We start from the raw sequence: 22,418 nt of genomic DNA, 5'->3' as shown, positions 1-22,418 counted from the left end.
AACAAAGAGTGCAACGTTTATGGGGGTCTGAATACTTTCCGTACCCACTGTAGGACACTGTGTCAAGGCACTGGTTGGTTTCAGCCAGAACCCTCAGTTGTGTCATCTATCCTACAGCTCAAGTGGAGACGAGGGTCGTCTTCACTTCCGCTGCATACCAGTCATATTTACCTTGATAAATGGGCCTTGAGGGCAAGAGCATGAAGAGTCAGTTACACAGAATGTGTACAGAATATACACATTTCATCTGTATATTAATACTTCTTGGGCCGTTGACAGGATGTAAACAAAGCAAAGCCAATATGCTGACCAATTATTTAAAAATCAATAGATTTTTTAACCAACAAATCCAGGTTGACAAATTAAACAACTTAATTGTGATTAGTTGTACTCTTGTACTCACTATAGTTTCATTTTCAAACCTCCAATGACATCTCAACTACATAAAGATTATGCATGGATCTGAATAAAAAAGGTCAATTTATTAGCTAGACCATAGTATTATATTCACATTAATCAATTAAGATGACCTTTAATTCTAGTTTAAATACAACTGGTGAATTTCCAACAGATCCATGGATCAAGCTCTAGGAAATCAAAGTCATTGTTAGCAGGTGGTCCAGGAAAGGACAAAATCCCATAGTCCAAATAATACCGACCACCAACTCAACTCAATGCACACACACACATGCAAACAGCACACAATGAAACAAAGACAGGGTTATGTGTTATCTTTGATGTGTCACTCGCCTGTCCCATATGTCATCTGCCATAGTGTTTGATTATGTAATTGTCAAGAAAGGGTGGATTGTCTGTCCACAAAAGAACAAAAATAAATGACTTGAGGGTTAATAGCAGTAGTGTATTGCTGAAAAAAGACAGAGGACAGGCAGCAGCAGAAGACAGAAGGAATGGAAACACTGGGGAAGAGAGGAGGAAGGTGTGGGCCTTGGAAAGAGAGAGGCCGATGATGGATGAAGAGGGTGCATGTTGAGAAGAATAGCCAATGCAAATGGAGCAGACAAGTTTGTTTAGCTATTTCAGTCCTCCTCAGCTGTCTGGTGTGTGCATTCCATTTTCTGAAGAAGTTCTCTTAACCGCCAACTGCCAGCACCCTGGCACCCTGCATGGCCTTCAAGAGAGTCTGCGGTAATCCCCGAAGGCCAGGGAGCAGGAAAGCAGAGAGCACGAGACGGGTCACGACACTACAGATCGCTTTTCACAATTCTGCCGGGGGAGAGAGACACAGAACTAGAGAGAGTGAGAGTGAGAGAGAGCATGAGTAGAATATCAAATATGGACAGAGTATATATGCTGGTGCATGCAGCTCACTATACTGGGAAGCCTATTAAAGCCTATTTTCGATACAGGCAATGGCTGCAAAATAAGGAGTCAACTGGAGCTCAGGCAGCTGAAGAAGCTCACAGTAGCTCCTTAAAACAACCCTACCAGCTTTAAGACATACTGTTTTATCAATATACAGCAAGGCAGTGGGCTAACGAATATATTATACATTTATATAATATAATGAAAAACAGAATGTTATCGGGATGAACGTAAATGATGCAGCCAGATCACGGACCAACCAAAAAAAAAAAAAAAAGAGAGAGAGAGAATGGTTCCCGGAAATTTGGCGCGCCAGGACATTTCGCGCCAAAAAAGCGAACTCTGATGCCTCTGTATCAGCGAAGAATAGGCTGTGGGCGACGGCCCCCGTGACCATATTAGTCCACGCGGATCCCGCCACCGCACCCCAGGGTATCGGATTCTCTCGATTCCAAGACTCGCGTGTCTATTTTCGATCTGCCGAAAGCCGATATCGCATCGCTCCTTCTGACCCCGTCGCCTCCCCTCCATCTACTTCAGGCCTTTCTCCGCCCCGCCACCATCTTTCAGGCCCCCAACGTCTGCCCCTCTAACTTAAGGCCTTGGTTAAAATTAGCGCGCCTCCAGGAGGTATAAAACCGTGGCGGGAGGAACTTCTAACGCGGCTTCTCACGGTCTTCTCCTCAGCAGCGTCCTAAACTCCCCACGCACACCGTCTCGAGATGGTGAGTAGCGCCGGCCTGCTCCATCACTTCACCCGCCTTTCGTCACCGAGTCACTTGGATTTGGATTTGTGCCCAGTTGCAATTTTATTTTAAAGTCATTGTTTTCGAGTTGGATTTTTTGTTTTGTTTTAAATTTAAAATTAAAAAAAATTATTATTTTTTTTTTATCTAATATCTTGAGATGGAATCATAGGTGGTTGTATTGTACATTCATGGTGACCGATATTTGAATGGAAAATCATATTTATCATATTCACAAATGAAAGGAATTAGACGATGAAATACATATACAGAAGATAGACGATGAACTTAGACGATGAAACACATGTACAGAAGATACTGTCATCATCATGTACTTGCAGATTTTAATTTGTGTAGAACAAGTGCGGAAGGTCCTGTGGCGAAACGCAAATTAACTGATGTGTGTCCTTTCAGGCACCCAAGAAGGCCAAGAGGAGGGCAGGTGGAGGAGAGGGTTCCTCCAACGTGTTCTCCATGTTCGAGCAGAGCCAGATTCAGGAGTACAAAGAGGTGCCGATTTTACCGAACTTGGCAACACCGCGTCACACACCGTGCCGGTGCCGTGGCGGCTTTCAATCCCAACCACGGTGGGATGGCAGTGATCTTGCGTGGACTCTACTGCAATAGCCAATATGTCTTGAACTGATTATAGTTACTTGCAGGGTTAATATTATTTATGTGCAAGCGGGACACATTAACATCTCGCAGGCCGATATTTCACTCACCCTCCGGAGCGCTCAGTGTCTCTCAGCGCCCCGGCCGCCGATCTGTCAGTCACTGCCCGCCGCTCCTCAGGCTTAATCCTGAGGAACAGCTGAGGGCGAGCACAGCACGCCCGAGGCAGAGAGAGGGAGAGAGCTGGATGGAAAGAACATCTGATCAGTTAATAAGGTTATTTATACAGGAAGATTATGTGTCATGATGGTGGAGGGGCGGGGGCTTCTGTGCTAAATGTGGAAAGGGTCTGGGTTAATTAAGTTTGGTGAGGATTTCATGTCCTCTTGGTTTTGGATTTGACACACAGGGATGTTTTTTCAAATGAAAAGACAGTTTCAGTAAATTTGCTGTAGATGAAACCAGCTGGAGATCGGAAAGCTGTACATGAGCAATGATATCTATTCTAGCTGTTTGTCGATAGCTGTAATGAAACACTGTAATAGAACTGCTTTGCAGATGTTTTGACAGATGCTGTCTAAAGGGCAGACAAGGAAAAGATGAAGCACTGAGATATTGTTTGACTGAAGATCAGTCGGGGGGCACAGAACGTTCCTGGGTGGGTGAGTGGGTGGGTGGGTGCTGGAAACCTGAGATGGGGCCTTTGAATGCCACGGAGGGAATGTCTGACTCAGCAGTTGGTACTGACTCAACAAACTGAGGTTTGTGTGCTGTGTGTATACATGTGCATTAGATGAAGAAGGTGGAATGATGTGGGGGGGGCTGTGTCTTTATAAGTTCATGCTGATGGGGGTCATCTTCGGTATCAGTAGCATACGTGAGAGGAGGGTGAAGGAGTGGATGGGGAGGACAGTTGCTTTGAGGTTCAAACCAAATTAGACACTGGAGTAGTTCGATTGATTTTAGACAAATTCACTTCAACGTCTACATTGCAATTATGAACTCTGTATTTTTCTCTCTCAGGCTTTCACCATCATTGACCAGAACAGAGACGGTATCATCAGCAAGGATGACCTGAGGGACGTGTTGGCCTCAATGGGTACGTGGTCCACAGGCTGTATTTATCCAAACATCACCAGCTTATCGCCTTTACCACTTCCTGTCCTGACCTCTAAAATAATTGAGCTCACCATGACCTGAGTAAGCCTCAGGAGTGCCGTCTCGCCAAGAATAGCTTCATGAATTATGCACACATGTGATTCAGCGCATAACCTGACAGCCTTTTTGCGCCTGTCTCCCTGTAGGCCAACTGAACGTGAAGAACGAGGAGCTGGAAGCCATGGTCAAGGAGGCCAGCGGCCCCATCAACTTCACAGTCTTCCTCACCATGTTTGGTGAGAAGCTGAAGGGTACGTTTTCCACGCTCACTTTCTGCATCTCCGTTCATTTACGTTATGTCTACTCCATTATTTCCATTTCACACTCTTTCCCTTTTCACTCGTTCTTTCTCCAAGGTGCTGATCCTGAGGATGTTATCGTGGCTGCCTTCAAAGTGCTGGACCCAGAGGGCACTGGCACCATCAAGAAGGAATTGTGAGTACCTCTAGTGGTAGGAAGGTCCGGTGTCACTTGACTCCAGGTTCATTGTGTAATTCCTGCTATAATAATATGGGTTTCTGTCATTTAGCCTCGAGGAGCTCCTGACCACCCAGTGCGACAGGTTCTCCGCTGAGGAGGTGGGTTTACGTTTGTGGACGTATGTGGACATATTCCATACAGGAATTGTTCTAACAGGTTTTATTAATTTCACCACATCCTTTCAAAACCACAGATGAAGAATCTGTGGGCCGCCTTCCCCCCAGATGTGGCTGGCAATGTCGACTACAAGAACATCTGCTACGTCATCACACACGGAGAGGAGAAGGAAGAGTAAAGGACATGGATAGAAGAAACGAAAACCAATGAAGAGATAAAAACATCCCTCGTTGCTCTGCCTTCCCAATCCTTGCTTTGTCTTCCTCTTCTCTTCCTACCACGTTCCTTCCCACTTTCCCTTCCCGTCCTGTTCTCCCCTTTGTTGTTCACCCGTGGGCATTCGCTCTCTTGAATCTCAAGTTTACCAAAAAAGAAGGACTGGTCTCATAGAGACGCTAAACTGCGGGAGCAGAGGCCCATTGGACGTCTGTGGTGGTTGTTAATGGGGACATGGGATTATTTTCAATAAAAAAAAATCACAGCATCTCCATCTCTCCCTCCCTCTCTCTCTCTTCCTCTCTCATTCTCTCACTCCTGTTTCTCCTTTATTCTCATCTCCCTACACATCCTCCCATTCCGCTAACCTGGTTCAACACCAGTGTGCGCTTCGATGTCTGCCCGTGCACAGTTAGAGCATAAGAAGTCTGGCATTAAATGTGATAAACAGATGGCACTGGGCAGTGTGTACACACACCCATCCATCCATCCATCCATCCATCCATTCATCCAGCCTCTGCTGAAACAGCTGAGGTGCTCAGTCGAAGCGTCGACACTCGACGCTTCGGTTTCCACAGAACTCCTCTACTTCAGCGCTCCTCCCATTCTGCTGATGCTGTTGGAGATTCTAATGGAGGGAAGGGAGCAGAACAGGTCACAAGGAACTGGTCTCCTAAAAGCGATGACCAAACTTGCCACAGGGGGTTTGAGAGTGAAAGACTGAAACAAAAGGAGGAGTGGAGAACCGGGCTCGAAAGAAAACATACCGTCTTCGATCCTTTTCTCCTCACCTCTTTGTTACATTTGTCTTTTTTAAAGTCCATCTTTCCCTTTGCTTTCTACACGTGGGCGCAGTCTTTTCTGTCGGGAAAACAACATTGTAATAAACAAACCAAAAACTAACTGTGAATAAAGCCTCTATCTTTCGTACAGCTATGTCTCTGTCTATGCTGGTAAAATGGGGTTTGAAACGAATGAAATGTAAATGCATTTGGCTTTTAATTTGTTTCCTTTACTATATATGGATCACAATAGCAATATTGCTGTGTGCCACATAGAGGAAACATCTGAAAATCTCATTATTTTACATTTACAGCATTTGGCAGATGTTCTTATGCAGAGCGACTGAGGGCTTTAAAATATCCCTATCCTTCATCTGTTTAACCTGGAACCAATCTGTAAACACCATTAGCTTAATAACTCAGAATCCATTCATTTATATTTACGGCATTTATCAGATGCCCTTATCCAGAGCGACTTACAATCAGTAGTTACAGGGACAGTCCCCCCTGGAGACACTCAGGGTTTAGTGTCTTGTTCAGGGACACAATGGTAGTAAGCGGGATTTGAACCTGGGTCTTCTGGTTCATAGGTGAGTGTGTTACCCAATAGGCTACTACCACCCCATTCGTTTTTCTTTAATAATAAATGTATGTAAAAGGCAGAAGTATTTTCTAAAAAGGAAGTTTATTTAGCTTGCACTTGAAGATCTTTAGTGACTCAGCTGTTCTAACATCTAGTGTTTTAATTAAAAACAATGGCGGCCATCGGTGGCAGGAAAGCGGCCACCAGGCGCCCCCTGGTGGCCAGTTAATGAACGAGCTTAAGTCAAATACAGTGAAGTACAAAGGAATATGAAGATATATCGATCATATAAATTCTTACATGCACACCTTTTGTATTATGCTTTATTTAGATACATGCATAAATAGATTATCATCAATCAATCAACCCAGAAGAGAAAACTTCACTTCAAAACTAATTGATGTTCTTCATATAAATTAAAAACATTTGACAGGCAACTTTCTAGGCTGGGCATACCATAATGAAATTTATATTGTATAATCTGAATGAGCATTTTGAAGCAAACAGAATCACTCTGTGCAAAACCAAAGACTTAGAACAAGTGCTTTATTATATTAGGGTTTATTATAATTCATCACAATGTTCTTCATGATCATAATTATTCATTAAATACAACATATGTTGATTTTGTAGTTACGGAATGATGTATTATCTATGATTATTATTCCAATGATGCACTGATGTAAACAAAAACACATACAGTAAACACACAGGAGACTGGGGTGAAAGACACCACAAAAAGCTTTTGAAAAAGCTGATTTTAATCTTAAAAAAAAAAAAAATCTCCAAATAAGATGGTTACAACAATCCTAGTTTAAAGCGCTCTCAAACACAAAGTCTCCAGGGCAGAGAAACACCAGCATTAGCCATTATTTTGTGCTCCGTGTGTGTGGCAGGCTTGGTGACTCGGACTTGGTGAAGGAGCGCCTTGCAGTCTCCCTTCTCCCATTAAGTTGTCACGATTTTTTTTCCCCCAGTCGCAGCCATGGCAACCAGAGCATAGTAACACTTTTTCTTAACACTAAGCATAATTTAGAACTGTAAAAAAAGTTTTACAGTTGCCATGGCAATTCTATACCCACAGCAACAGCACTGGCTTTATGGCGTCACACAGAAGAGTGTATGGTTAGCAGGGGTTGCAGGGACTCGAGAGATTTGCATAGGCTTACTTTGTTCAACCCGATAGAACAGTCACTGATTGCCACAGTGGCAGTTCAGAGACATGTCACAGTCCAGTTAAACAATAAAATGAAATGGGAGGGCGAAAAAAAATTTAAATAAAAATATAGATTTTTCCCAAAACCTAATGAAGCCAACACCAATCCCCAAAACACGAGATGGCATAAATGCACACTGCACATTTATCACTGGCACAATACCACATGGTACAAAATATCAGTGTTAGGAGTGTTATAGTAACTCTCCAGCACCACTCAAGGTCCCAAACACAAGGCCTAGAACCCCAGGTTGCCATCTAACCAACATGTGTTACACAGAACACCTTATGCGGGTTAGGGGAGGGTTAGTCAAGTACAGTGATTCCTGGCATCAGCTGAACTACCTACACTGCTGGGTTCCTCTGGAAACCCATTAGAGAAAGGGCCATTCAGTGTTTCCACAGTACAGAGAGGGACATGGCGGCATTCGCTGGATGTAAAATACTCGTCACTCCTGTTCTAAAGAGGCGTTCTAGTTTGAAGGGGTACTGGGGAAGGTTTCAGAGTTCTTGTGGAAGGAGGTGGGGAAAAAAATAAAAAAATGAGCACCTAATCCTGGCCCATCATCACTTCATTATTCCAGTCACTCAGGCATCCATTAGCAACTGTAGCAAAAATAACTATCAACTCCAAAATAACATTAGATAACAAACATAACACATCAGATTTGACTCATTTAAACACACTTTGTACATTGTTACATTGCAACCCAAAGGCAAGCCAGCAGTTTAATGCTACACCGGCATGCAGAACCCTCCCACATTTGAACAGCTCCCTTATGGTCCTAATGCCACTGGCTAAAAAAGCGAAATGGAACCGGTTTCATTTTTTATTTTAAAAAGGAGAAGACAGGGTTAGTGGCAGGTTTAAAAAATAAGGGTTCAGTGCAGTCCTAGGTTCTACAAAACTTAAATCATATAAATAGCTTAATATATACACACATTTACTATTTTATATAATTATATATCTATAATTAAATTTGAACACACTTGGGACCAAATATTGCTGGCTTTTGGTTTCAGTGCTGAAAGAGCCTCAATTTGTCAAAAGCCCTGATGCAATATAAATGTGAAATGCAAAAAACAAAAACAAAAAAGCAGCTACATTTCCTCTCTTATTTCAAGGCTGGTGGCCATTTCCAGTTCAAGCCAAATATCAAGTGTCTCCGGTCCAGAAGGAGGACTGGAGATGAAATAAATAGGCGGACCTGTTAGAGAACTTCCTGTAGCAGCTTTTGCTTAGTGCTTGCAAACAAGACGAGAGTTGGCTACGAGGGAGGCTTGGACGTTGGGAGAAAAACAGGCAATCAAGTCACATTTTTAAAGCTGTAATACACTTGGCATATTAACTAGAGGAATAAAAGAAATATTTAAATGTATTTAAATATTTATATTTACACATCATTTGTTAAAATCTGGGCACTATTTTTGAACTGGCGATAAACGCAGCAGTATACGTGAGGCTTGTTTGCTAGTATAAGGTCAGGTGTCCTCAGGATTTGCATAAATAGATAAAACATGAAAGAAGTGCTTGGAAGTTATCTGAAGAGAAGCAATCTGTTTTTTTGGTGTGTTATTGTCACCAACAACACAATGACGTTTTTATAAAAAGAGTTTAAAACGTGACAAATTATATGGGTTTATCTAAAACCAGTCCAATCCAGAACAGATCAGGACCCATGTGCCACATTTTCCGCCAAAAGCCCCCTCAGCATCAACACTCGGCCGGACTGATCTCATGTTTTACACTTATGCCTCTCTTTTCCTCCATTCCAACAATCCGAACCACAGGAGTGCCAGAGGGTGAGGGGACAGACAATTTTGATAAAACCGCGCAACATTTTGCTAATCTACAAAGGCACATATACACACAAACACACATCAATAAATGACAGTCTACAATAAATAAATCCTGCATGGCGTCCTAACAGCGGTATGTCTTGTTTATTTGCAGTGGTGAAATGGATCAAATCTGTCTTTTTTTGCTTCTTCTTTTTTTTTTTTTTTTCCCCCCGGACACAGGATACGGCATTTACTTACAAACTTTACACAGAAAGAGTGCTGGGTACCAACCAGTACTTCAAACATGAGTACAACTTATATACACAATCATGGCACTTCCTCTAGCCATAAGATTGCAGCTTTTCAAAAAATATTATAATAAATAAAATGTAAAAAAAAAACGGAACCAATCAGATGGTGTGGGACTTGTTAAGAAGGGAAATTAAACATTCATGCTAAGGCTGCTTGCTGAGGAACAGTATCAGGGTGAGTTAGGCCGCAAAACTTGATCCAGTTGTGCTGATGAGGTCCTTGAGATGAAATGCACTATTTAAAAGTGCAAAACTCCTTTCATTCTCCTCCTTCCCTCCATTCAATCAGTCTTTCATTCTTTCTTTTCCTCCTCTGTGGTTCTTTTGTTCCCTTGTCTTGTTCCAGCCACTGGCCTTTCAACTGGGAGATTTAGGCCAAATCTCTTGGTGCCGTGGCTCCATTCTTCTCTTCGGCCTCCCCGCCCCCTTTGTCCTTCTTTTTACTCCCCTTGTCTCGTTTCTTCTCTTTCTCTGCCCGCTCCTTCTCCTTCTTTAGTCTCTCTTTCTCAGCCTTCTCGCGCTCCTTCTTCTCTCGAGACTTCAGCTTCTCCTCGTCTTTCTCTCGCCTTTTGTCCTCCTTGCTTTTCTTCTTCTTCTTGCTCTCGTCTTCGCCTCCTCCTGCAGTCACTGCTGCTAACGCTTTCCCGGACTCTGGGCACGGAGGTAGTGGGGCGTTGTTGGCTGTAGGCGAGGGTAACGTCTGGGTGATCTGCTCAGAGACGATTTTCGGCGAGAGCGTGTGAATGGGCAACTGCTGCTTTCCGTCTGACGATGGACCACCTTGCGCCGGCGTGGCAGAAGCCAGTGGCTGTCCTGATGAGGTGGCCAGTGCTGAGTTAACAGTCAGGGGACTTGGAACGTGCTGGCCCGGTCCTCTAACCACGCCTCCTGAGGGAGCTGCTTTGTGCATAGGGAAGCCCTGGGGAGGCAAGGCATCAGCACCTGAAGGCCCAGAGAAGGAGCCCATTTTGGTGTGGGAGTGGAAGGGTGTTTTGGATTTACTACGGAAGCCTGGAAGGGATAAGAGGCTGGAGGAGGCCCTCAGGGGACCAGGTGGAGGCACAGGAGCCCCTAAAAAAGAAAAGCTGCCGCCGGAACTGATGGAGGCAGCCCTGCGTTTATACTCAAAAATGGCCCTGGTGCCATGGAGACGCCGGCTAGGCTGGTGGGTCAGCTCGCCACGAGACTCTCGCCACTTTCGTACCTGGATATTGCACTCCCGCTCAATCAGAGACTCTGTCACGGGCAGAGAAATCACCTGCATGCAAACAAATATACATTATAGTACTACTACCATTATACCATTAGCCTAGCCTGCAAGCATGTACAGACTTTACCTTTGATTAAAAGAAACTAATGATACCTACAGTTTACACACACATACACAGACCACTTGTATTTCGACTTCTAACATCTAATCTCTAACATGGTGAACTGTGCAAATAAGCACAGACCTCCTGTATGAGCAGGTCTTCTTTCACTGTGTCTGTTGGGATGTTCCTCAGACGCTCCATGGTCTCGTACATCCCCTGCACCTCCCGTAGTTTATCTACCGAGCCCAGCATCTGCTTCAACAGAACGAGGCCAACCCGGAATACAACCTTCACACCTACACACAAACACAAACAGGGATGATCAATAAGACGCTCATGACCTGATCTGAGCTTTGCAGGGTTTGAGGCTCTGATATTGAGCCTCCCTATATTTCCAATGGATATATGCTAATTCATACCCATTAGTAGCTCATCACTTTTGGGTATACTTGTAGAGCACTTCAAAATTCTATTTTGAATGAACCACCAATGAAAAATTAAAGGCTTCTGGCACAATGTCTAGGACATAAATATGGACCATGTGCTATTATTTCATTCAAAAATACATTTGTGTTGTGTAATTATACAGTGAGAACCTGTGAAAATGAACTGATGTCATATTTCATTTTGTGCTCCAGCTACTTTCCAGTGTGTTCCTCACCTTCACAGAAGAACATGTCCCACACGCGAAGCACACAGGACCAGGGTAGTGTCCGCGAGAAGATGCACATGAACCACTCAGTCATGTACAGGATGGGGTCGATCTTAAACTTCTTCAGGTGCCGGTATGCCATGGGACACACGCGCCGCAGGAGGGAGAAAAAGATCTCTCCATCCAGTTGAATTGCTTCCTGGAGAGACATTACATTGAGACAGAATGAGGGAAAATACCTCCGCCTTGACAACCAGATACTACTTATTAATCAAAGAATATCTAAAGTATACAATGAGCATGGCACAGATGATATCTAAACCTTAAAACATTCTGGTGATCTTACCAGCCCAGCGCTATAGTAACCAGGCAGGTACTTCTCACAGATCTGCACCAGACACCAGAAGGCTTGCTGGAAAAACACAAACATACTCATCTTAAACCAACCATGTAAATGACTCAAATAGAAATGATCAATAAGAGTAATAATAATCTACGTAGTTGGGAAATACTGCACTGCATTGAAAAAAAATTTTGATGTTACGGGTAATTGGTGTATGGGTAATACTGGGCGAGCATTCTGACATACAGGGAAGTTACTAAGCAACTAAGTTGTCAATTTGAGATTAAAAAGTAAGTCCTCCTACACTACTGATCATGAAATAAATGTGCTTAAATTCTACTGCGTTTCTTTACATCTTGTAATCTTCCCCAAAATGCTTGCTGATTTTACCTCAGCAGGCATGTGCATGAGCAGCACAGCAGCCACTGGTGCCTGGGCCTGGCAGTAGCCCTCATCTGGCCGGTAAATGGTGTAGGCCTTCAGGATCCTATACAGGTCCTGCTGACTGCAAAGGAACGGATGGGTGTTGGTGAGAAACCAACAGCAAGAGAGGAAGAGGAACGTCACCTCTGGCACAATGTGTCATTGTCACTCATTTTCACACACAAGAGATGCTGTCTAACAAATTTATCAATGCTTGCTCACTGTAACAAACACTGTGCTGTGTCACAAATTGTTTCTATAGACAGAGAATATGATTGGCTGCATTCATGAAATAATTGCTTAAATAATGCTTGTCTACCCGTGTCCACCTCGAGCAGCAAACATCTCATGGAAGGGGAACTGGCGATGCAGGTCTTTCTCTATGATGTCCAACCACTTGGGGTCTCCCTGCTCCCTCTCCAGCTCCTACACAAGGAAAGACAGACACACAACAGCTGGAGTCCAGAACAGAGCGGGTGCATTGGTTAAGAGCCCAGCCATGAGCAATAAAGAAATCAGGAAGCAATTTTTAAAAAGGCCACCACAGCCAAAAAGCTGCCATGAACTTGATTGCTTCTTGAGGTTCACTGTCATCTCAAGTCATCTCCACGTGGGCTGGGGGACCCAGACAGGCAGGATTAGTTGTTCGGTTAAGAGGATTTATGGGACCTCTTCTTGCACCCCAAGGAAAGGCGTTTCAAAAGCTCACCACATCCCAGTTGCTTCAAAGTTTGAAGGGTGCAGGATGCCGATTTCAGATGTGGAGGTGCTGTATTGAAATTATGCGGCTGAGGACCAGGGCCAGTGAGGAATGATTCATGTTCTAACCAGAGACCTTTATCAATAATTCAAATTAATTCCCATCACAGCTCGGTTACAACCAGTAATGAGCAAAGTGCAGCATCAATAGTGTTACAAATAAACTATATAACAATTCACTACCAGGGAGTATGCAGAAAGCCACACCTTCGTTCTTACTGTAATAAGGCCCTATGATTTCCGCAAAATGGAAAACGTAGATTGAATCGCGGAATCCAACAAATAAAATGGAATCAGTTGTAAAACGCGGAATTGTGTATAATTCGCCAAGGCAAACCTGAAGTCGCTTCTCACAAAATTCTTTAAAAATGTGAAATTTGCTACCAGAGGTACAAATCTGTCTGGACAATGTTTAGACCAACATCTGTGAAGCCTACAAGGCTCTACCCCACCCCAACCTCAGCTACTCAGACCACATCACAGTGTTCATGGTGCCTGCTGAAACGCACAAAACCAGCCCACAAGAACATAGCGTGTGGCCGGCTCAACAGACTGGGACATCTTTAGGGAGGCTGTATGTATGTATGCATGTATGGGGACACATAGTACAACGAGTACACAGACTCAGTCACTGGTTACATCTCCAAGTGCATTGAGGATGTTACTGTCTCCAAGAACGTCACCACAAGAGCAAAAACCAAAGCCCTGGAGCTGCCCTCAGGATGGCCAGAGCCAACCTGTCTTGTGCCATTTGGAGAGCTAAGAAGGACCATGCACATTGGATCAATGAACATTTCAACAGCACCAGAGACACTCACCGCATGTGGCAGCGCATACAAGCAATTACAAACTACAAGCCCAATCCACAAATCACCAACAGTGATGTCTCCCTCCCAGACAAACTGTGATGTGAGGAGGACTCTTCTCAGAGTTAACCCCAGCAAGGCTGCAGGACCTGGCCGGGTGCTTGTGCTGATCAGCTGATGTCTCTGAGCCCGGCATGTTCCAAGACCACCACCATCATACCAATGCCGAAGAAGTCTGCAGTGACGTGCCACAATGACTACTGACCCATTGCACTCACACCAGCCATCATGAAGTGTTTCGAAAGGTTAGTCATGCCACACATAAAGAAGAACCTCCCAGCCTCCCTGGATCCAACAGGTCAACTGAGGATGCCATATCCTCCACCTCTCCTTAACACATCTTGACAAGAAAGACTCATTTGTCAGGATGCTATTCATAGACTTCAGCTCTGCAGTCAACACAATCATCCCTCAAAAGCTGGTTGTGAAACTGAGTGGGCTTGGCCTGAACACCACTCTCTGCAACTGGGTCCTGGACTTCCTCACAGACAGGCCCCAGGCAGTTCGGATGGGTGGCCACACCTCCTCCAACATCAAACTGAGCACAGGAGCACCACAGGGATGCGTATTTAGTCCCCTGCTCTTCAGCCTGCTGACTCACGACTGCACAGACATACACACCACCAACCACATCATCAAATTTGAAGATGATACGACTGTGCTGGGATTGATGAGCAGGGATGATGAGTCTGCACACAGAGAGGAGGTGGAATGGCTGTCTGCATGGTGCCACAATAACGATTTGTCTCTGAATGTCGATTCATGTCTGTGGACATCAGGAAATCACATCCTGCCCACAGCCCACTCATCATAAACGGTTCAGAGGTGGAGATTGTAAAGAGCACCAAGTTCCTGGGTGTGCACATCACAGAATAACTTACGTGGACAGTAAACACCATGTCATTGATCAAGAAAGCTGAACAGAGACTACATTTCTGATGGAGGCCGAAAAAAATTTAAGCACGGGGTTACGAGAACTGTCCCACAGTTATAACAGGACATTCTTAGGCATTGGAACAGATTTTGTGTGCTTTCCCAGCCAACAGCATTAGTCTGAAAAGCACTCGGACGAATTCCAAATAAAACCTGTGACCACATGTGAATGCTTTGTTTGAGCAGATGGCTCAAGTGTAAACACAGCTTTGAAGTGCGATACTTAAGTTTGCAAATTCATGGGCACACGCAACTGCATAGGCGTATCATAAAAACATTAAGTAATTTTTTTCCAAAAGACAACCTGGACAAGATCACACATGGCTCTTCAAATTTCACGTGATAAATGTCAGTCACTTGGGTGATGAAGGCTTTGGAGGTGACATTGGGTGGTGCTGATGGCAACTCCTTTAACCCTCAGCACCACTACGTACATTAGTACGTTCTCTGGCGCCATTTCACAGAATGTGGGGGTGTATGTGTTACGTATAACATACCTCAAACTTTCCCTGATTGGACTCCAGGAGTTCACTGCTGTTTGAAAGCAGCTGCCAAGCTTTGGCCCTGAGAGAGGAAGGGATTCCTTTCCGACAGCGCAGCTTCACCTGGAGTAAACAGACACACACACTCAGGATTTACAGGATTCAATCAGCCAAAAAAAACAAAAAAAAAAAACACAATGACGGCAACTCACCTTTTGGAAGCGGCGTAAGATCCACTTGTCCCAGCTGCTGAACATGTCCAACCACTTCATCTCCCTCTGTCTTGCTACATCCACCCGGATCTCTTTCTCACTGCCGCAAAGAAAATAACTATTGTAAATAACACACACACACACACACACACACATTGTGATGCAAAGAACATTACAGATTGCTCATGAGTGATCTAACATGCACACGCACTTACATAAATATGAAGATTTGTACACATGGTGTGTATACACACACACACACACACTCACTTTTTTAGTGAACACGTTCAAATGCTTATGACTCATCTAAATGCCCTGTCCACTAAACCTCAGTCATGTCCCTCTAGACAAAATGATGTTTCCAGAAAGAGCTTTCGGAAGTTATTAAATCATAACAAGAAAAAAACAAAAACAGCAAGAATGTGAGAGAAAAGAGAAAAAAATATGACGGGGAACAGACAGAAACTGAGGTCTGCCAGTGGGCAGTCAGGTGTTTGAGTCACAAGGGTGAAGATGGAGGATGGAGACAGGGGAAAAAAAAAAAAAAAAAGAGAGAGAGACAGCGAGTGCACGAGAGATACAGCACAGAGAGCAACGGATGTGAGGAGGTGAATAAAAGAAACATGGGGGGGGGTTCGGCTATTCGGTTAGACGTTACGTGACTGTATATGTAGAGGTCAGATCACAATCCTTTTAAAATAACAGTAATCCATAATCTGAATTGTAATTTTCTAGCCAAATCTGAACAAAGTTGTATTTACATGTGAAATGGTTGTGTTATCTATTCACAAGTAACGTGAGCCTCTTGGATATTGCTCCTTCATTTATAGGAGATATTATGCTCAATCCTTTGACATAAGAAGAAAAAAATGATGTTTCACATTATGACAAATAATGGTTTAGGTTGGCCGTGTACTTGACGTTTGAGAATATTTGATAAACCCTGTCATTTCATCATAGCTAACGGGTGTGAAGTTACCTAGCCTCGCTGTACTGCGTTCCACCCAGGAACCCGTATTTGTCAGTCCGTCGGATCACAAGACCATTGATTTCAGAGTCTGAGCCCACCGAGCTGCCATCCTCCCCGAGCCCCGAGAGTGACTCCAGGGTTCCGGACATCAGGCTCGCTGACTCCAAGTAGCTCATGGTGTCTGGGGCGGGCTGAGAGCGAGGGACAGGCATGGGGATCACTGGGCCTGACTCCTGGACCACCAAGGCAGGGGGATCCAATCTGGAGGGGGTACTTGGGCCTTCCAGCTGCTTCTTGGATGCTCCAGGGGTTTCTGGGGCATCATGTTTGGGGTGTGGGTTTGGGCTGCTTTCTTTCTGAGGTTGCTGTGCTTCTGAGGGAGGGGCCGCTGTGCCTGTGTGTGTTTGGGTGGATTCTGAACTGGCTTTAGAGGAAGGTGAAGGAAGCTCAAAGGTGGTGGGAGATACCCCTTGTTTTGGTGTCACAACAGGGTCACTCGTACCCTGAAGAGGAGAGGGCTCAGCGGGGGGCTGGGCCTCTGCTGCTGGGGGATTTGATGATGTTAGCTGGACATGCACACTGGGGTACAGATTAGGACTTGGATTAGGACCAGGGGAGAGGGGCGCATGCTGTTCCACAGCAGAGGGGGCATCTCTTGTGGGAGTCTGCCCTTCCTCACAATCAGCTCTTGCTAGCTCAGCACCCTCTGCTGGCTGGGATGCTCCCGTCTCCACAGCGCCTCCGGACCTGGGCGCTACAGAAGCATTCTTGGGTCCTCGAGGCGGGGGTACGGGGGGTTCTGAAGCCAGGGGAGCGGATGGGGTCCCCATTATGAGTGGGTTGCCATAAAGGGTTGACTTCGGAATGAATGACTGTTTCGGGGACTCCGAGGGCTTGCTGGGTATAGAATGGGGGGCAGAGGGTGGGGAAGGATGGGAAGGGTCGCCCACACCCGGGGGAGAGGGGGTGAGGGCGGAGATTTCTGCCATTGCTGAACTTCACTTCTCTCAGTACCTAAGAAAGTGAAACAAAAAAAGTCATGAATTAAATACATAATATACATATTAAAAATGCCAATATGAAAATACTTGCTACAAGCTACAAATGCGTATTTGTACACAGTTGCATGTTAATAGTTGTGCTAATATAATCGTGTCTGTACTGTGTACTCCTTACCACCAGGAGTCAGTGTCGAGGCCACAAACCAAATAAAAGAATGAATACCTGCATCTTAAATTAGTCATCTGTTGAGCGCAGATCTAGCAACAGTGCCTCTATAAAATTGCGCAGGTATTGCATCCGTATGTGTTTCCGTATCCATTCCATTCATTTTTGAGTATGTGCATAAATACTAAAGAAAAAAGGACACAGGCCGTGGCTGTACGTACGTACGTACATACATACGTAGTTCACAGCAAGTATATTTCTGACTTTACAGTGCATATCCACTAGAGGGAAGTGAATTTTCTATTTTCAGAGCTGTAGTTCTCCTTAAACATATCTAATGGAAAAAATTAAGAAGAATATTGAGTCTAAGCAAAATAGATATTGTTGGGGTCCTCTGGGTGACCTTTTCAGCTTCTCAGTGGTGAACAGGTTTCTACACTTTTACTCAATGAAAGGTCACTGTCAGTGCCATTATCTCTTAAATTTGTCACTACACCCAAGAACATTTGCACATTTAGCCCACACCCCAGAACAGATGAATCATGAGCAAGCAACTCTCCAGGTCTCAGATTTACAAGAGCAAGCACAGCAACTTCCCTTTTCACAACCAAGATGGGATGGCAAAATAAAGAAACATGAGCTATTTTTAAATAGTGGAAAAAAGACTATATAGGAACATGCCAGAAACATGCATAGGCTAAATGTGAACATCTCACACCAAAATGTCAGGTCAGTTTTACATTACCACTACTTTTCACGTTTAAAACTCACAACGTGACACCAGCATCAACATCAGCCAGTTAAACCTGATAATGATTTAATAATTCATGTAGAGCAGGGACTAAAGTTTATACTGAAGAAAAAAAAATTTAAAAAAAACATTCTAAAAGGTGAGAATCTCCACCAAGGGATCAGACTGGAAACCAGCCAGGCAATGAGGAGAATAATAATAATAATAATAAAACACACACAACCCATCATCACACCCAAGAGCCCGGTCCTGAACCACGGTTTAGGCTGATGTCAGGGCTACAACCTTGATGATGTGGTTCTTGCTGGCAGAAGACAACCCCATAAAAGCTACATAACTGAAAATCCCCAGAACTTCTCAGCAACAGGGGGCACCTTCCGAAGGCAATTTCAGTCAGTCAAGGTCACAGCTGCCATGCTTGCCTGTGTCTTTTATGACTTTTCTCAAAACTTCCTTGCACTGAGATTGAAGGCATAGAAGCTAAATATTTTTCTTTAATATGCTCTGTTTTTTTTACACTGAATCTATAAGAAACTGACTGAAATTACGGCACATCATAGCATTTTTATTGCACCCAGAAAAAAATAATAAAGTAGACACACTGTACCGAGTTGGTGTCAAAATTACAGGGCAGAGGTTTCACTTCACTGCACAGAAATGAATAATTAGCAAAGTCCTAAAAGCAAATACCACTGTCTTGTTTAATAGTTGCAGCCTAGCGGGTAATCGAAAGGTCCCACCAAGGCTCCCCACACACTGCTGCCAAGGAGTGCCCACTGCTCACCAAGGTGATGGGTTAAATTTCCTTGTGCTGCAGTGTTTCACAATCACTTTCAGGGAAGAAATTAATATTCAATCGAGATGGTGGCATCCAGACTTTATCTTCACCAGTTACGCTTGTTTTTACAGCCCTATATGTTCGGTATGTCTCAATACATCATTGAAATCTTTCAGATGATAAGTAGAATGACGAGGCTTAGAAAGACTCATCTGATAAAACTTTTGTTGTTCGATCAATCCCATAATTCATTGCATGGAATTTTTCAGACCATCACTGTTAATGCAAAGGAAATGTGGGCTGAGGAAAACATGTCCTCCTTCAGATAAAAATAAAAAGGAAAGTATAAGAGGTTTGCAACCTGCTCTAAAACACTTTTAAGGCATTTTAGGGGATAAAGTTGTGGCTGTACCATGCCGTAATTATTCATAAGTCTCATTTAACAAAGGCTGGAAGGCTGCAGCCATTGGGGGGAAAAAAGGCTGAGATCACATCCTCCAAAGGGCTGAGACATGGGCTGTACTTCACAAGCTATCCCAAGGGTGCCCTATTAAGCGGTGTTTCTCAATCAATTATAGGCAAAAGCCCTGAGCAATAGTGAAAGTAAAGGGATTTTTATTGTGAAACACTGCAGCACAGCACACGTTGACAGAATGAAATGTGTCCTCTGCTTTTAACCATCACCCTTGGTGAGCAGTGGGCAACCATGACAGGCGCCCGGGCAGCAGTGAGTGGGGACGGTGCTTTGCTCAGTGGCACCTTGGCGGCACGGGATTCGAACCGGCAACCTTCTGATTACGGTAAACTTCCTTAACCACTAGGCCACCACTGCCCAATAGGAATGTGCAGTTTAATTTCACCCTGGTGAAGCAAAATCACCAAATAAGTTAAGTCTTCCCATATTCACGAAGCATTTCAAAGTGGCGGTGATTCATTGTGACAGCATACGGTAAGGCAGACACTCTTAAAATACATTATTACAATTTCCACTTCTCCAAACATCCCTCCATCGTTCAGACTTCCTTGTGACATAAATATCACAAATGGCTAAGCTGGTGGCAAATTGGAAGCGTAGGGCTACGTCTGCGACGGGCGTGGTGTCATCACGCTGAGGGCGTTCCCACAGTGAGATGCCGAGCGAAATGTTTGAAAGAGAACCGTGTTCACCTCGCACATGCAAAAACGGGGCTTTTCTTTCTCTTCACTAAAACGGCTCCCTGGGCGCATAGTACATGAAGAACAGCACGTGGTGTTTCCGAGCCGACTCCACCCAAGCCTGCGGCTTGCTTTGTGCAATCGATCGATCTGCACGAGATTACTAGACACACGCACGCACATAATATTTTTTCACTATATATGTATAACAGAGTAGGTGCTGTTAACAGATTTACAGGACCAGCACGGCATCAGATTTACGTTCTTGTCCCAAAGCATTCGAAGGGAACCGAAGGCTGTTGCCTTAGCCCACGAGGAGGAGCTCGGGCCTCAGAACAGTGGCTATTAGTGGGTTAATGTCGCGCTGCCGAGGATTAGGTCCCTGGCTGTCATTACATAAATGACAGCATGCGGCACGGTAGCTTAACTCCGCGATCACACCCGGCTATCTGGCTAATAAACGAGGAGTAAGTCAGGCGGATGATAAATTTATCCAGAGGTCTGGACACCCGTCGCTTTCCGTGCAGACCAAATGCTGTCTAACTCCGCTTCGGGATTTCCATTAACGTTTGGTGATTTGGGTGCAAAATTGGTTTCGGATACTTTCTCTCGGTCTTTACTCAAAGTTCCCGGGTTATAAACACGGGAAAATGTCGCCCTGTAAGCAAATCTATTCTGCCGCTCCCCCCCGACAGGCCCTGGCTGCCGTCAGCGGCCTCGGTGTGCTCCCGCCCGCCGAAAAATACTCACCGACGGCCCGCGTGGCTCTTCGATACGCCCGCCGGGACTCCGAGGGGGGGAAGGGGGTCCTGTCCGCACCCCCTCCCGAAGCTCCGGGTTAGCGAGCCGCCGCCTCCGTCTGAATGACAACGGACACCCGTCGAGCGGGACTGGACGATATTCGGCTGTCGGAGACGCGAAAGGTCGCAACGAAAGAAAAAGAAGCGGCCACCCGAAGGAGAGAAAAAGATCGGCTTTCCGGCTAATCTGCGTTAGCCGGCTAAGGTTAGCTTAGCTACCCAGCAGCCACTACGGGTTCCGCATCACTGCAGCGCTCCGCTTATAGTTTCGTTCAGAACGCAGCGCTGTCGTTTTAGTCCCTTTTCCATGTTCACGGAAGGAGACGCCAGCGCTGGCGCTGTCTTTTTTTCTATCTCTCTCTCTCTCTCTACCAGAGTCTTCTTCCAGACGCGCTTGGCCGTCTAGCGCAGCGGGATGAGGGCGCTTGACACATCGTTTAGCCGCCCCGCACTTCCTGCAGCCGCTCCGACGCTCCGGCAGCGACGTGCGCGCTCCCGCAGCGACGTGCGCGCTCCCGCGGCCAGACGTCCGGCGCGCGACGCTCCTTGCGCTGCCCACAGACGGCATATTTTCGGACTTGGTTTTTGCAATGCACGCGTAAAACATCATCCTTTAGCAGCACTCACGGGTGGCGAATGTCACTTACTTTTTGACAGGAAATTGAACATCATGAATGGACTAGAAACATATAAACATATAAGTAGATTTAAACATTTAAGCTGAGAATGACGAGGTTAATGGAGAGGCAGAGCTCCCAAACTAATCTTTGGCAACCAATGATTTCAAGCAAAGGCTAAACACAATGAAAGGTATTATACTTTTTATATAACAGTAAATGCCTTTAAAATATTATTTTTGGAAAAATCATTTTTGCTTCTCATTGTGCTCCTGTAGCTCACTCACTGCTCACAGCCATTTGCTGTGTTCTATGTTGAGTCAGTGGTTTCATGAACAACCAGACTAACGTTGAGCCATCATAACAACCCACTCTTTGACAGTTAGATGTTAAAGGATAGGAAAGCATTTGCACTTACATTAATTCACTGGAGGTCTTGCAGGTAAGCAGAAAAAAAATTAATTTAGTGTAGCAGTAGCCGAGTGGGTACACTGGGACAGTCACCTATGAGCCAGTAGACACAGGTTCAACTTCCACCTACTACCATTGTGTTCCCCAGCAAGACACTTAACCCTGAGTGTCTCCAGGGGGACTGTCCCTTTGGTGATTGTAAGTCGCTCTGGACAAGGACGTCTGATAAATGCCATAAACGTAATATAGTGTAGCCTTTGCCTTTACAGAATTTTGTGCCCATGTCCAAATGTAGTCAGACTGAATGGGTTTTAATTTTAAGTAAAGTAAAGTAATTGTCACATGTAATGCACAGCACATGGTGAAATTTTCCTCTGCATTTAACCCATCACCCTGAGTGAGCAGTGGGCAGCCATGACAGGCGCCCGGGGAGCAGTGTGTGGGGACAGTGCTT

The 22,418-nt window shown here is 44.8% G+C and overlaps 2 protein-coding genes across 2 annotated transcripts; one reads left to right on the top strand and one right to left on the bottom strand.

The window, feature by feature from the left end:
- Positions 1 to 1,895: 1,895 nt before the first annotated feature.
- On the top strand, positions 1,896 to 5,588 carry mylpfa (myosin light chain, phosphorylatable, fast skeletal muscle a). Its single transcript, XM_028986105.1, has 7 exons — positions 1,896 to 2,051; positions 2,487 to 2,582; positions 3,711 to 3,786; positions 3,992 to 4,096; positions 4,202 to 4,280; positions 4,375 to 4,423; positions 4,519 to 5,588. Exons 1-7 carry the CDS (start codon positions 2,049 to 2,051, stop codon positions 4,618 to 4,620), a joined length of 510 nt encoding a protein of 169 aa, XP_028841938.1. The 5' UTR covers positions 1,896 to 2,048; the 3' UTR covers positions 4,621 to 5,588.
- A 964-nt stretch (positions 5,589 to 6,552) lies between these two features.
- tbc1d10b (TBC1 domain family, member 10b) lies at positions 6,553 to 21,403 on the bottom strand. The gene is made up of 10 exons (XM_028985224.1): positions 20,887 to 21,403; positions 16,295 to 17,299; positions 15,316 to 15,415; positions 15,119 to 15,226; positions 12,383 to 12,489; positions 12,031 to 12,145; positions 11,644 to 11,709; positions 11,307 to 11,496; positions 10,787 to 10,941; positions 6,553 to 10,590 (listed from the first exon to the last, which is right to left on the bottom strand). Exons 2-10 carry the CDS (start codon positions 17,272 to 17,274, stop codon positions 9,703 to 9,705), a joined length of 2,709 nt encoding a protein of 902 aa, XP_028841057.1. The 5' UTR covers positions 17,275 to 17,299; positions 20,887 to 21,403; the 3' UTR covers positions 6,553 to 9,702.
- Between the last annotated feature and the right edge of the window lie 1,015 nt (positions 21,404 to 22,418).

This window comes from Denticeps clupeoides, chromosome 7 (genome assembly GCF_900700375.1).
Source record: "Denticeps clupeoides chromosome 7, fDenClu1.1, whole genome shotgun sequence".
In the NCBI taxonomy this organism is placed as follows: domain Eukaryota; kingdom Metazoa; phylum Chordata; class Actinopteri; order Clupeiformes; family Denticipitidae; genus Denticeps; species Denticeps clupeoides.
The sequence above is the reverse complement of the archived record's forward strand: the minus strand, read 5'-3'. Positions and strand labels throughout refer to the sequence as shown.